The sequence below is a fragment of the Pinus tabuliformis genome, chromosome 5_1 (genome assembly GCF_031772625.1).
Source record: "Pinus tabuliformis cultivar Carrire ecotype Pingquan chromosome 5_1, CPIR1, whole genome shotgun sequence".
In the NCBI taxonomy this organism is placed as follows: Eukaryota; Viridiplantae; Streptophyta; class Pinopsida; order Pinales; family Pinaceae; genus Pinus; species Pinus tabuliformis.
This window is the reverse complement of record NC_142305.1, coordinates 686625402-686641661: the sequence shown is the minus strand read 5'-3', so window position 1 is coordinate 686641661 and position 16260 is coordinate 686625402. Positions and strand designations below refer to the sequence as shown.

The 16260-nt window shown below is 39.5% G+C and overlaps 1 protein-coding gene across 1 annotated transcript; it reads right to left on the bottom strand.

The window, feature by feature from the left end:
* Window positions 1-9124: 9124 nt before the first annotated feature.
* Window positions 9125-12026, bottom strand: LOC149166808 (hydroxycinnamoyltransferase-like). The gene is made up of 2 exons (XM_089431412.1): window positions 11543-12026; window positions 9125-10179 (listed from the first exon to the last, which is right to left on the bottom strand). Exons 1-2 carry the CDS (start codon window positions 11978-11980, stop codon window positions 9196-9198), a joined length of 1422 nt encoding a protein of 473 aa, XP_089287538.1. The 5' UTR covers window positions 11981-12026; the 3' UTR covers window positions 9125-9195.
* Between the last annotated feature and the right edge of the window lie 4234 nt (window positions 12027-16260).

Below are 16260 nucleotides of genomic sequence, written 5' to 3'. Positions count from 1 at the left end.
GAGTTAACAGAACCAATAATACCGTCAACAGTTGGTGTTGGCAGGGCTTTGGATGTTTTTGGTCTCGAGGCATCAGGCAAATAATCATATAATGTACCAGACTGAGAATAAACCAAGTCAAGGTACTGAGCGCGCGTGATAGCTTGCTCTTCAGTGACACATGCCCCCATGGCAATGTCTCGTGCTATCGGAGGAACAAACGAAGTTGTAAACCAGCCAGTAAGAAGCTGGTCGGGAATCCAAAACTTGATCATACGTCTACACTGTCTCCATTCATGGATATGATCAAAGATATGCGTAGCTGTTGTCTATCTTAAGGATGTCAGGAGGTGTGTACCCGTTTCATATCGAATGGGCAACTGAAAATGAGTGAGAAATGCCATAGCCAACGAGTTAAAATCCTGAAAGGATCCGTGAGTGAGCTCAATATACCACTTAGCTGCAGAGCCAGTGAGAGTCCTTTGAAAAAGGCGAAGTCGAATCGAATCATCAAGCCATGAATTGGATGAACACCACAAGTGATAGGTCATGACGTGAGCTTGAGGATCTTCATTAGCTTTACCATCGAATTTTGGACAATCACCGGGAATTTTCGTCGGAACCGGAGGCCAATACAGATTATGGAGAATGGGATCATTGGGCAGTTTGGACACATCCGGTAATTCTAAGGTTGCTAAGAAAGGTAACTGAGGATTGAAGGACATCTGGGGCTGCGGGTAGGATGGAGCACCAAGGTTCCACCCAACTGGCGTTTGCCCCCATGGGCTTTGTCCGGAGGGATTTTGGTTCTGCCGCCCAGCGTTCCATGGATTACCAAACTGTCCTGCAGGAGCACCGTAGGGTTGCGGATAATTATGATAAGGATTTGCCTGCAGTTGTTGATAATTTTGATATGGGGCAAACGAAGGTTGCCCTTGGGGTTGCTGGTAACCATAAGGTGGTTGGACTCCAAACTGAGTTTGAGAAATAGGCTGAGTTTGATAGACTGGTTGGGATTGAACACCAACTTGCATTTGAAAACCGGATGGGGCTTGGGGTCCAGCCTGGGGCATAAAACTGGGTTGAGCAGCGCTAGAAGGATGTCCTGTAGGTTGGGCTATCTGGCCGGAAGGATGACCTAGTTGATATTGAGGTTGGCCCACCTGCCCAGAAGGTTGTACTTGCTGGGGGTCGAGTTGTTGTTGCACAACTAAGGGTTGTCCTAACGGACCAGATGGCCGAGTGGGCTGGGCAGTTGGTTGGCCTGATTGGATTTGAGGCTGGCTGACTTGCCCAGGTGCTTGGCTATACTGGACGGTGCGTTGACCATACGGTTGACCAACTTGTCCAGATGTTGGACCATACTGGACATTAGGTTGGTTTGGGTGAACATACGATTGACCAATTTTTCCAGTAGGATAACCTTGCTGGATACCAGGTTGGCCTTGTTGAACAGAAGATTGACCTGAGTTACCAGAAGGTTGAGCATAAGAGGTGAAAGACGGACCACCAGAGGCCAAAGGTTGTCCCTGGAAGGGTTGTCCTTGTTGGTTCCCAGGTTGCCCTGTGTAAGACTGTTGGTCTTGATGAGGTGGTCCTTGGGATTGCGCAAACGATACTTGGCCACCATGATAATAGGTGGGGCCCCAATCAATTGACAACGGGACCGAAATCTCAACAGTCGGTTGAGACGACAAAGGCCTACCAAGATGTTGTAAATACTGGTTGTATGGCCCCTCTGCTGGGACGTTTGACGTAGGATCAAAGACTCCGAATATAGAGGCCGAAGGACCACTGAAAACGGGAGTCGAAGAAGCTACACATACCGTTGGAATGGTTGGGATTGAGGTAACAGACGTACTGCGACTTTGTGGAGTAAAAGGCTCCGTGGTGGGAAAAGCGAGTTGTGACCAAATAGAACTCGTGGAGGGAGTCCTAGAAGACATAACATCCTTTAATGCTTTATAGCCTGGAGGTAGTCTCCCAGTAGTAGGGGTGCTACTAACAAGTATAGGTTCCGTTGCGGTGGGAATTTCACCGCTCGTTGCAACGGATTCTTCAGTTGAAGTAGGGGATACTTCCTCCATATCGGAAGAAAATAGTGGGGCCGAAACACGAGGGGAAGTGTATTCCCAAAAAGGGATACCATCCTCAGAAGGTTCCCAAATGGGTTCCAACGAAATTCGTAAGTCTCGTCGCCTGGAGCATGAGAATTAATCGGTTGTATACTTGAAATAACAGGAAGAGTATCACTCACAACCGGTATCTAAACAAAGGATGAAGACGAAATTGGTAATTCTGCCAGGATGAAAACTTCACAAAATCCTAGGGAAGCTAACGAGAAAGGACCCTACTCAAACTAACGCAAACAAGATCTAACCGAGTAAATGTGAAACGCGGCCGAATAAATTTTAAGACAAAGGAACTGAACTTGACCTTTTCATGTTTTAAGAGTCGAGAAAAGGACAAAAAGATGACTCTAGTCTCCTTCAAATGTTTAGTGAGCCCGAAGTGACAAATGCTCAGGTGAGCCTTTTCTTTTAGGGAGTCCGAAAAGGATCAAAAGTGACTACTCTGGAGAACTAGGCAAAGGGTTTACCAAACAATCCGTAAAAATGCATATACACCTTGGCAATCATATGAAAACTAAGGACTTCCCGTACGGCAGTCAATCTTCCCGAATGCTGTGTTCAATGCATTACAGCTTGTAAGGCAGCAGACACGGCTTCCTGTGGATAAAGGATGATAACCTAGTGGGGTCTCCACATATACTCGACGGTACGTGGGAGCACAAATCCGTGCTAGACCACTATCGAGTCAAAAAATGAGGAATCACCCAACCATAATGTGAAACAACAGTGACTAGGTTTAACGACGCCGGAACACGTCTCTAACCTAGACCTCTAGATGTATGCGTTAAGTTCCAATGCGTTTTTAGATTCATTCAGTTCATTTTACAGTTGATCTTTGATTAGGTTTCAGTTTCCAGGTCCTACCGTATGTAATCTCTCACAATTTCCTAAATGCAAGCTATATGCCAAAATATATCATTCCATTCGATGAATGCTAACTATGGAAGAGTTGAGATCTTTCAATCAAACAAAATGATCATCAAACAATCAACAATGACTCTAATGCAGCTAATGGCAATAAACGAAACTTTTTTCTTTTTCTTTTTTTAAAGTGACTAATTGCTAATAACATATGAAGAACTCTAATTTCCATTAACTAATGCAATGCAAAAGAGATTGTTTGTTTTCTTTTCGATGGCAAAATGCACTTAAACAAATTTTGAGAGATAATAACAAAGAGTAAAAAGAAAATTTCACTCAATGAAAATAGAATCAAGTCTGAAACATCAAGACAATCTTTCAAACCAAGAAAAATCACAAAAACCTCAATGAGCTATGTGATCTAAGCCCAAGCGAAATCCAAACGAAAAAGAGATAAATTGCTCAAAGAACACAATAAAAAGGTTTTGACAACCACTAGACAAGTGCAAAAAGTAGCTAAGAAGTCGACTGGACAATCAAAGAACCACAAACTCCCACGGAAGGCTCGATGTACAAAGCCACTAGATGCTCTAGGGCTGGAATATGAAATCGATGGAAAGAGGCAAACACCCGAAGGATGAAGGTCAAAAACCAGTCAAACAAAGCTCTGACACACTCCAGTAGTTGAAAAAGATGTGACAAGACAGAAATCCAAGCTTAGAAGGCTTCCAAACAAGCAAACTGGAAAAGTTCACAGGCCTGGCGCGACTGTCAGGCTGTAACTCGCGCTTTTAAAGGATTAGCATGAGTTGCTTTTGTGCAACATGCGCCCACTGGTGCGACTGTCAGGGAAAAAGTCACGCTAATCAAGTTTGCTAACTTAAAAATAAAAACAAGCAGTCCACGGCTTGATCAACAGTATCCAGACAGACCAGGCAGCAAGAGACAACTTAAAAATTCAACCCAGAAAGCTTATCTAAGCAAGCCAAACAAGAGAAAACCAAAGTGCAAGACAAACTCCAAGCTGTTCGATTTGTAAACCAAACCGAAGATTGACCGAAGTGGCATTGATCTACTTCGCTAATGCAGAGCAATAGCGTTTCGAAGGCTACCTGGCCGTACTTCAGGATCCGTCCAAAGTTTACGAATCAAACAACAAATAGCTTCCCCAGCGGAGTCGCCAATTTGTTGGTGAGGTAAATCCCCTCTGCGGACAGAGGTGATCCCCACTATCCCAAAATGGGTCTAGCAAAAATCAAACAATGCTATCACGCAAGTTCCTAATTGCAAATTAAAGGTGGATTATGAGAACCTACTTGGATTCCAACGCTAGTGTTGTAGAAGAGTTGATACTCCCGTTCCTTTGCTTTGGCCGGTCACGATCCTCACGATCTCCGTGAATGGACACCTGCACATGCAAAGAACGACACGAATACAAGCATAAAATCCAATAGATGCAATTATATATCGGTCAGAAAAGATATAATTCAAACATCATCACAATGAACAACAAGAATGGAACCATAATGATAGTCATCTATTATTGATAATCAACAAAGGAGTATACAACCATAGTTCTGATGTCAAATCCTCCTTTGGCTGGGTGATCAGCTACATATGTCTTGCAAAGCTTGTCGGGATTGGGAACAAGCCTCTCTCTCTTTGATTATGAATGCAAAGAAGACTCTTACAACAATCTCTCCGACTTATGACAGTATCATTCTCCCTATGCTCCAAAACTAGCTTGTCAAATGCACCAGAACAAGCTTTTATAGATGGAAGAGGAGGAAAAGATACAATGAATCCAGACATCCATGGGATTAGCATTATCCTCGAAAAGCTATTATGAATAGAGATACGATGAATCTCGACATCCATGAGATTGGCATTATCCTTGAAAAGCCTCATGAGTCGAAAGGAAAAACTTTCGGGCGTGCGTTTGTTAAAAAGCTTTCCCAAACTTGGTTGGCGTGGGTAAGAATCTGAGACAAAGTGCCAACGGGCGCGCCCTCTTTGGAGAATTTCCCCCATTGGCGCAGGTGATACACTGTGGGTCCGCGCTAATGGAAAAAATGGACTTTTTAAGGATATTCTGCAAGAGATGTCTTCAAGGCATATGAAGTCCATACTTAGGGGAACATAATGCAAGTGTTTTCAAGTTATGTCACTTCTCACAGGTCTCGGAATGAGTCCTCCAAAGTGCGGGAAAGGGGTAACAGGGACGGTGACAAATGGTGACAAATTACTGTGTAATAGGTGGCATAAGAGTTCAAAAAACATGTTAAGCAATCTTTTTATATCATGTCAATAGTTGTTTATCTAATTATTGCACCAATCAGATTCCAAAAATAGGTGGCACTATAAATCTATCAAACTTTTCGCTTCCAAGCACTTTGGAGAGGATGTCTGCAATATGCTCATTTGTGGAACAATGCAAAAGGTGGATTGTTTTGGCCTCAACATAATGTCGAATCAGATGGTATTTTGTATTAATGTGCTTCGTTCAATCATAGAAATTTGGGTTCTTGGCCAACTTTATTGCAAAAGTGTTGTCAATCAAAAGAGGATTTGAAGTGTTTTCATTCAAGAAAGCAATTTTTACATCCATTTGATTGAATTTCCAACCAATCTGAGCTACCAAAGCAAAAAGTGTCTAGATGGTAGCCCATTTTTCTATGGGGGATAAAGTCTCCTCATAATCGTCCCCTTATTTCTATGCAAAACCTTTTGCCACAAGCCTGACTTATGCTTGTCAAGTGAACCATCTGCTTTATACTTGTTCTTGAAGACCCACTTGCAGACTATTGGTTTGGAACCAACTTCGAGGTGTCATTCTTGATCAAAGCATCATATTATTTATGCATCACTTCATTCCATTCATCATGAGAAGTGACTTCTTTGGGTAATAACTACCCCTTGTAACTGTTTTCTAACCATTCAAATGTGGCTTCTCTCATCATAGCATTTGTCACAGAATCATATAGTTAATTCATTCCAAAACATTAAAAATTACTAATTCTTTATTTAACTTCTTATTTAAAACGAAAAGTTCATACAGTAACAAATATTTACATGTCTTACCTGGGGGCATTACATCTTCCCCCACTTCAATCAAACATCATCCCGGTGTTTTCCAACCTTTCAAATAAACTAGGATAAATATTTTTCATAGTTTTTTCACCTTCCCAGGTGACCTCTTTAGGGCTGAAATGTTTCAACTGGACCTTAACCTGAGTTATAGCTCTCTTCCGCAACATTACTTCTCTTTGATCTAAGATACAAAGAGGTTTGATTAGAAACTCTTCGTCCTGTTTAACATAAAAGTCACATCACATCATTATTATTAGATTGACATCATGTAATTAAAAGAAAATCTAAATACAACTTATTCACCATGTACATGTATGTTTCTCAAGTCAATAATGTGTCTAGGGTTATATATATATATATTCCTTAAGTAATGAGACATGAAATACATTATGAACCCGAATATGGCCAAGTAATGCCAACTAATAAGCTACCGACCCTACTCGTGGGAGGATCTGGAAGGGTCCACAAAAGCGATGGGATAATTTGGCACAACTTCGCCATTGTAAGGTACTTTTCTTAGGCTTAACTAGGACATAAACACGATCCCCAACCTAGAATTATCGATAATTGCGTTTTTTGTATGCATAAATATTTTGTCTGTCTTGAACCGCTTTTAAATTCGATCTTATCTTTTTAACAATAGTTTCCATTTATTTCAACATCTCAGGTCCCAACAATAGTTTATCCTTAGGACCACACTAGTTAACAGGTGTCTTCCAACTACGTCGACATAATACCTCGAAGGGGATCATTTTGAACGATGCTTGATAGCTATTATTGTAGGCGAACTATACAATATGAAGATAATCCTCCCATTTGTTGGGTTGTTCCATAACATACATTCGCAACATTCCTCCAACACTTGATTCACCCTCTACGTCTGTCCATCCATTTAAGGGTGATAGGCAGTGCTAAAATGTATTTGTGTTTCCAACCCTGTGAACAAAGCCTTCCAAAATGTGGAGGTAAACTTCACATCTTTTTTTGATATCAACACCTTACGTATGCCATGCAACTAGAAGATTTCACGCATGAAGATATCAACGATTTCAATTGTTTTGTAAGTAGATTGTACTGGTATAAAGTGTTCAGTTTTGCTCAACTTATCAACTACTACCACAATATAATCATTCTGTCTTTTTTATTTGGGTAGACCAATAATAAAATCCAATGTAATAACTCTTCACTTCCATTTAGGAATGGGCTCCTTTCACCTGGTCAAACATATCATCTATTTGGGGTAATGGATACTTATTTTTAACAGTCAGTTTGTTTAATTGTCGGTAGTCAATGTCGAGCCGCAAGGTTCCATCTTTCTTCTTCATGAAAAGTACAGGAGCCCCCCCAAGACGAAACACTTCGGCATATGTATTTTTTGTCCAACAGTTCTTGGAGATGCATGTTCAGTTCAATCAATTCTGGAATGCTCATACGATAAGGGGCTTTGGATACTAGAGAAGCTCGAGGAATTAACTCTATAATAAAGTCAATGTCGTGCTTGATAAGTAATCCAGGAATCTCCTCCGGAAATACATTTGGAAATGCTTGTACTATGGGTATATTTTCTAGAATTATGATTTTCTCTTCTGAATTAGTATATCCCACCTGTACTGCATATATTTGACATCCGTCCCTAAGACATTTACCCTTTTGTGAGGCAGTAATGGATCTCAGCTTCATAGATCTTTGGACTCCCTCAATTTCATGTCAAACTCCCTCATCATTTAGGTAGCTAATGGTTTTAGATTTGCAATTAACAAGAGACCAATGAATCTCAAACCAGTCCATGCCAATAAAAATATCATATGATCCTAGGGGAAAAATATTTAAATTTGTTGTGATGGGATGATCTGTGATTACAATAAGGCAATTATCGATTTTAGTAGGCACCCTCCTTTTAGCTCTTGTAGCTAGTTGTACCAACCATGGACTTTTAAATGTAACTGTTTGCAGATGACATGATTTAAATATTTTGGGGCTTATATAACTCAAACTAGCTCCAGGATAAATTCAAATTAACACAACATAAGAGGAAGAAGAGGCTTACACAAGATTATAAGAGAACGTAAAACTCAGAATAAGAGGAAGAAGAGGCTTACACAAGATTATAAGAGCACGTTGCCGACCGCCGCAGCGATAGAGGGCGGCGGGAAGGGATCAGTAGGGGAGGTAGGGTTGGACGTTGTAAAGGTCGATTTCATTGGAGTAGTGTAGCGTTGCACCATGGCTCAGAAATTCGAAGTGTCGATGTTCAATAGCATTATCGACGCTCCTGTGGAGGCTCTGGATCACTTCGTGTCCACCTTTCTGGGCAGAGACTGGCGGTGGGAGGAGACTGTAGCTCCGTGGTTGTCACAGACATTGCTTCTGCAAGCTTGAAATCGCTCAAGATGGATGCAAAAACAACTCGACGTTGAAGTTCCTTTAACACTTTCAAAAGACACACTATTCTTCGAAATTTTTAAATTAAAGGAAAAAATAAAAATTTCAAATCATGACATGTTTAAACTATACAATTTCCAAAAAAAAAGTAAAGAACAAATCGAAAAATTGTAAAATTTGATGATTACACATCTTACGAAATTTAAGAGGAGAGGTCCAAAATCATAATGCCTACTGCTTCAACTTTGCCCATTCCGTCGAGCAAAGAGTTGAGATTTCATTTTCACGGGAACGACGCAGCCAACTTGTTATTAAACTGGACAGCGACTGCAAATCAATTCACTAAATTCATGATAAAAAAATTTTACATAGTTTAATTGTTAAACCTTTTTTTAAGTAAAAATTTCTTTAAATTTTAGTAATGTAACTTGATTTTTTGTAATGCAGTTAACAGAACTCAAATATCTCGGTTTTTTTCAAAATGCTTAATCCATTTATACAATAAAATTTATTTTAAAAAACTTAAACTTATGATCAATTACCACCAATTAAATTCCGACCATAAACTGTTACATTGCTTTTAGTTACTTAGAAATGATTATCTTAAAAAACGTTTACCATATAACAATATCCTCGCTCAAGTTATCTAAAAACATGAACCCCATATGAATGGGTTTGGAGAACAGGGACTGAAATTGACATGACAAGGAAACAATAGGAAGCACAGACACAGATTTAGTTGAGCAATAGTTCAGTGGGGGACTATCATGAGGATCCGTTTCAAGGTTTCCATTTGGTGGCGAGGAAGGCGAGTGTAGATATCCATACTCCTCCCTCCCTCGTCTCTTCCTGGGAACAACATTATCCATCCAATACCACTCAGCGTTGGGATCTGCGAATTCAGTGGCTTCCCCCACCCAAAATCTATTTCATAAACAGGGAATTTGGGAGAATTCCCTGCCACAACAAAATAACGGCCTCCTAAGATTTCTAGTCCTAAACTTGGAAGAGAGCTTCCGCTTCCAAGGCGACAGTCCACCCAATGTATGAAATTATTGACCTGTTCCTGCGAGGCGCAGGAGTTGATGAGCTCCTGGATGAGAGCGGCAGCGAAGTGGATATCTTGACCCAGAAGTTGTTTCGCTTTAGTTAAGGCAAAGCCCATGCATAAGCAGTTTCCAAAATACGTTGCAGGTAAGGGAGGTTTTACTCGGCCTCTGCTGTTAGCACTCATTCCAAAACCAACTGCTTCATTCTCTGGGACTTCTCGAGCTCTCGTTACGCATCTCCAAAAATGCGCGCTAACCGCCACAAACGAAGACGAAGCGCCGGATCGTTCCTTCAGCTTCCCAATCATTTCTTCATTTAAATGAAAACAGCCAACCTCGACGTCCCCTGCTTGGTCTTTCAAGATGAATTCGTGGGAACTTTGCTCATCTTTAATGTCGGCGATGCGTGTGCTGACGTTGTCATCTCGTACAAATTTGAAGATCTGCGCCTCCTTGATATCATCACTCACTAGATTTTCAGCCCTGAAAGATATGTTGGGAATTGCACAATTAATCTTCTCTTCGCTCCGGAAGATTGTTCTCATGTGCACAGGTTTGTTAGAAATAGGAGATCCCCTGCAACATTCCGCCCAGCAATTCATCAAATGCCAGAAGGAACTCCCATCTGCAACAACGTGATGAATAGAGGTGCCGATGCAGATTCCGCCACCATGAAAACCAGTTACCTGCAATACACAAAACGAAACAGATCAACTAATTTCCATACTTGCAACTATAAAACGGACAAGCAAGAGGAGTATGGGTCGGAGATTTTCTAATGGTAGCAGCTAGTAGGAAATTCAAAGAGAAAACAGTATATACGTTACATTTGTTTCTATAAAGGTTTAATGAGTGTACATGAGTAAAGTTTTCTCGAGAATAAATGAAATCTGCATCGCTTGACATTTGTTTCTATAAAGGTTTAATGAGTGTACATGAGTAAAGTTTTCTCGAGAATAAATGAAATCTGCATCGCTTGGCCAGCTTCTATCAAATCAAGAAAAAAAAAAAGGGAAAGGCTCCTAGCTGTTTGCTGTTTGTGCAGAGAGATATTTTTTTTATTAATATAATTAGTTTTATATAGTTTCCATGACTTTAATGGTTAAGAGCATGTATTTTTTCTAAGAATTTTTATTCGTTCAAAACTACAGGGAATCTAGTATGTATATTTTTTTAGATTTAGTAATCAAATAGCTAGCCAAAATAAATCTCCTGTCTCATAAACAAAAAAATCTCATACACCAATTTAATATCTAACTTAGCTATAACTTTAAAATTGAATAATAATAATATTAATTTAAAAATATATATTCTAACTTTTCAAGCTTTTAGAGTTTTTTATTGCACAAATATATCCACTTTAATTTAAAAAAAAAAAAAAAAAAAAAAAAAAAATTTATTAATAAAAAATATTTTATAATATTATTTTACAAGAGATGTATTCCTTTTTCTAGATTTTTTAATGCATCGGACTTTAATGAAAAGGACTGTGCTGTAACCAATGTCAGTTAATTAAAAAGGACTGTGCTGTAACCAATGTCAATTAATTAAAGGTGCTCATATTTTATTATTTTAAATTTGAATTTATATTTTTTTTAAATAAATACATAGTTAATTAATTTTAAAATTTATTTTTCATATTACTTGAATCACTAATTAAACTATCCTCTAAACATTAACCGATTTTACAATTAATATTTAGAAAATTCGATTTCAAATTCTATATCATCGTCCATAATGCATCATGGAATATATGAATATATATATATATATACACATACACGCCTGCCAATATTAGTTAGATTAAATTATTCAAAATAGAAAAGTTTAAATTTTCAGAAATTTGATTATTTTCTTTAAATATAATAAATTAAAAGTTGAAAGTATCTCAACACATATACATATATATATAACACATCTTACTTCACACCTTTAAAGATTACATATCTTCCTCGTACTACTGAATTATGAAATATGCTATATATATCTATCTAAAATAAAACCTTAATTTCATCATTTAAAAGTAATTCTAACAAGAATTTTACATGCCTGCACCGAGAAAAGCGGCCCATCGTAGTTTTCATGCTTCGAACCATCACGGAGCGGAACAAATTCCTTGAAAAAGCTTCTGTGCCGAAACTCATCTTTTTCGAGATCCTCAAAAGCCATATCAATCGATGCTTCCACGAATTCCACCCCGGCATCGTTACAGTCAATCTCAGGCCGACCTGATCCCTTGGTGCTCAACCGACCTGCAACTGGATAGAACTCCACCAGAACCAGCGCAAGGCTCCTCTTCAACATATCTGTGACCGCAGTAAAATCCATATCTGGATTTGTTTTATAGAACATCACGGAATGAGAGTTAGCGATGGCAATCCAAATCAAGTCGAGGTTGGAGAGGAACATGGTATGCTTCTCAGTAGGGATGGCCGGTACCACTGCTGAAACAACCACCATTTTTATTTTTACTTGCTCTTCGGCCATGGTCGCGGCCTGGTTACAGATGTGCCTACAGCTGAGGAGAAATATTCAGAGAATCTGAAGAGAGAAGAAACAATGATGAAAGGTGTAGCATTAATCTCTACTTATAACTGCCAAATGCAATAATCCGCATGAATATTGTTGAAATCGTAATTTCAACGCTGCCAGAAAACGGTAAACAGACCCGCCGGAGAGCTCTCGGGTCACATTCCGGCAAAAGGGATTTTCCGATGATCGAACCCGAGAAATTTTAGAGCTGACACGTGGTTCAGCCCTGACGTAATGCAACGTAGTTTTCTCGGGTGATAAAGTTAGGTGATAAAGTGTCTTCCGATATTGTTGTCCACCGTCGGATTCGCTCCAGTGTTCTCTGTCGTCGATCGCCTGAAGGTGCACGGGCCTACATCAAATTAAAACTCATGTTTCTGGTTGACCGCCGTAGGTGAAAGAGTTAATGTTGGTACGAAGATTTTGGTGGCCCTTTTAATATAAGTATGGGCACGTTTTAATATATGTTTTTTTTATATATTTTTTATACGGCATGTATTAAAACTAAAAGTCGTATGTAATAAGTTTATGTTTTGAGAGTTGACCTTTTTATTATTATGCATGGCACATGGGAGAAAAACACATCTGGTGTTCGCAGTAGCAGCGTGGAGAACCAGAGGATGTATGCACAGCAGTGCACAAAAATGTAATTGGTAATGTCTTGTGAGGCATTGTAAAACAGAGGAATAGCAAAAACCATGTGTGGTTTTGCACAGCAGTGCATAAAGAAAATGGTGGAGCGATTTTTGTAAGCCTGTGTAATTTTTATTTACAGCAGTAAACTTATGTAAACTTTTTATTACAGCAGTAAGTTGTTTTTCACAGCAGTGAATATAAAAATGATTTTACAGTGGTAAATCCCTCTCAGTAAAAGAGGATGAAGTTTGTATCAGTTTTTAATGAATAGAATGTTTTTAATGGTGGTGAAATACTCTGTCTCTCAGTGAATTTTTTTTAATCTTACTTGAGCACAAAAGATCCTGGAAAGATAGGAACAGAGCATTGTCTCCGTGTTTTGTTTGAATCTTGGTTTTTGGTATTTTCTTCCCCATCGAAAAATACCCAACAGTGGTATCAGAGCAGGTCCAGGCTCTTTAAAAAAGTTAAAGAAGCTGAAGGGAGAAGGTTTGTAGCTGCAGCAAAACTTCTCAAGCAGACAGAAGACTCAGACATCAAAGGATTCAGGTATTTCAAAAGTTTTTTTGTGTTGCTGAAGAAACAGTCAGTTGTTTTTAAACATACACAGTCAAGGAATGGCTAGCACAAGCACTGGTATGGGTATGTTTAATACTCAGCTCCCACAGTTTAATGGGAAGAACTATGACTACTGGTCAATAACTATGAGAGCCCTGTTTGCCTCTCAAGATTTATGGGAAATAGTTGAAGATGGTTTTGAAGAACCAGCAGATGAAACTGAGTTCAATGCATTAACTCAGGGAGATAGAGATCTCCTGAAGAGCAATAGGAAGAAGGATGCAAAGGCCATTTTATTGTTGCATCTAGCAATAGACCAGAGCATATTTCCAAGGATAGCAGCAGCTAAAACATCAAATGAAGCATGGAAAACCCTCAAGACAGCCTATCAAGGCATGGAGAGAGTGAAGACAGCAAAATTGCAATTGCTGAGAAAGGATTTTGAAAACTTGAACATGAAGGAGTCAGACAACATTGAATCATTCTTCACTAATGTGATTGGTGTAATCACACAAATGAGAACTCATGGAGAAACCATTGAAGATAGAAGGATTGTGGAGAAAATATTGAGGGTCTTACCCTCAAGGTTTGATGCCATAGTCACCACCATTGAAGAGACAAAGGATCTCTCAAACTATTCAGTTGATGAGATACATGCATCACTGATAACACATGAGCAGAGGTTGAGTAGGAATGAAAACTCATCTCTTGAGCAAGCCTTCAAGACCCAGATGTCCTTTGAAAGAGGAAGAGGTCAAGGAAGAGGAAACAAAAGAGGAAGAGGCAGAAGCCAGAACAGAGGTGGAAGGAACAGCCCATCAAATGCACAAGGAAGAGGCAGCAATCCAAATCAGAACCAAGGTCAAGGCAACAACCAACAAAGAGATCAGTATCAGGCTCAAGGACAAAGGTATGATAAATCTAATGTTCAATGCTATTATTGCAAAAAGTATGGACATTATGCTAGTGATTGTAGAAAGAAACAACATGATAAGAACAACAGACAAAATGCAAATGTTACAAGAGAAAACAGCAGTCAAGAAAATGTCCTGATAGCTTGTAACATGGCTGAAACACATAGTGAGGACATATGGTTTTTAGACTCAGGTTGCAGCAACCATATGACAGGGAATATAGCCCTCTTTTCAGCCTTAAATCAGAATTTGAAATCAGAGGTCACACTAGGAACTGATAGTAAAGTGTCTGTTATGGGAAAAGGAGAAGTAAAAATATTTACAAAACAAGGAGAAAGGAAAACCATAGCAGATGTCTACTATGTCCCCGGAATGAGATGTAACCTCTTGAGTGTTGGACAGCTTGTCCAAAAGGGTTACAATGTTTACTTTGTAAATGATGTGTGCACCATCATGGATATACCACCCAGCAAAAGATGCATTGCTGAAGTGAAGATGACAAGGAACAGGATGTTCCCTCTCCGGATCAGGGCAGACATGAAGAACAAGAAGGAAATGGCAGCAGTCACCCAAGAGGCCTTCCAAAGCATGCCAAAGGATGAGAACTGGTTATGGCACTTGAGATTCGGGCATCTAAATTTTGGAGGTCTAAACTTATTGAGCAGAAAAGGAATGGTAAAGGGATTACCATTGATAGAGAAACCGGACAGCCTATGTGAAGGCTGCATTTTGGGAAAACAACATAGAGAGAGTTTTCCATCAGGGAAGAGCATAAGGGCAAAGACACCCTTAGAGATTATCCACTCAGATTTGTGTGGACCAATGCAAGCTCCATCATTAGCTGGCAGCCTATATTTCTTGACATTCATTGATGATTTTACAAGAAATACTTGGATATATTTCCTCAAGAACAAAAGTGAAGTCTTTGAGAAATTCCAAAATTTCAAAGCACTTGTGGAGAACCAAAGCAGGCTGCACATAAAAGTATTGAGAACTGATAGAGGAGGTGAGTATATCTCAAATGAATTTCTAAAGTTTTGTAGAGAAAATGGAATACATAAACAGTTTACAACTCGGTACACCCCACAGCAAAATGGAGTTGCTGAAAGGAAGAACAGGACCATCATGGATATGGCAAGGAGCATGTTGAAGGCAAAGCATTTGCCAAATGAGTATTGGGCTGAAGCTGTACATTGTGCAGTTCATATATTGAACAGGTGTCCTACAAAAGCAGTCTTGAACAAAGTGCCAGAAGAGGCATGGAGTGCGAGAAAGCAAGGAGTCACCCACATGAGAGTTTTTTGGTGTGTGGCCTATGCACACATACCAAATCAGCTAAGGAGGAAGTTGGACAGCAAAGGGGAGAAATGCATCTTCATTGGATACAGTGATGAATCCAAAGCCTACAAGTTGTATATCCCATCCACCAAGAAGTTTTTTGTCAGCAGAGATGTTCAATTCATTGAAGAGGAAGCTTGGGATGGAAGCATAGAGAAAACAGTGAATGTCAAGAACTGTTTGTCTCATGATGAAGATGAAGAGGAGGTGGCTGAAATGCATCCCCAAACAGCAGCGCCAACACAAGGACAGCAAGGGACACCATTGAGGATAAATGAAAGTGCTTCTCCAAGCACACCACAAAGAGGAAACTCAAGTGCATCATCAAGCACTTGCACACCAAGTGAAAGAGGTAAGAAGTTTAGAAATCTAAGTGATATTTATGATGAAGGAATGAATTCCTTATTTGCCTTGTTTTGTCATGTTGATGATCCTATTCATTTCGAAGATGCAATCAAAGATAGGAAATGGATAGAAGCTATGGATGAGGAGATGAATGCCATAGAGAGAAACAAAACATGGGATTTGGTTGAGCTACCAAAAGGCAAAGAAGTTATTGGTGTGAAATGGGTTTATAAGACCAAGAGCAATGCTGAAGGCAAGATTGAAAGGCATAAAGCAAGGCTGGTTGTCAAAGGGTACAAGCAGCAGTATGGGAGAGATTATGAGGAGACTTTCGCACCGGTTGCAAGGATGGAAACAGTGAGAGCAGTGTTGTCCATAGCAGCACAAAACAAATGGAAAGTCTACCAAATGGATGTGAAATCAGCATTCCTAAATGGAGTGTTA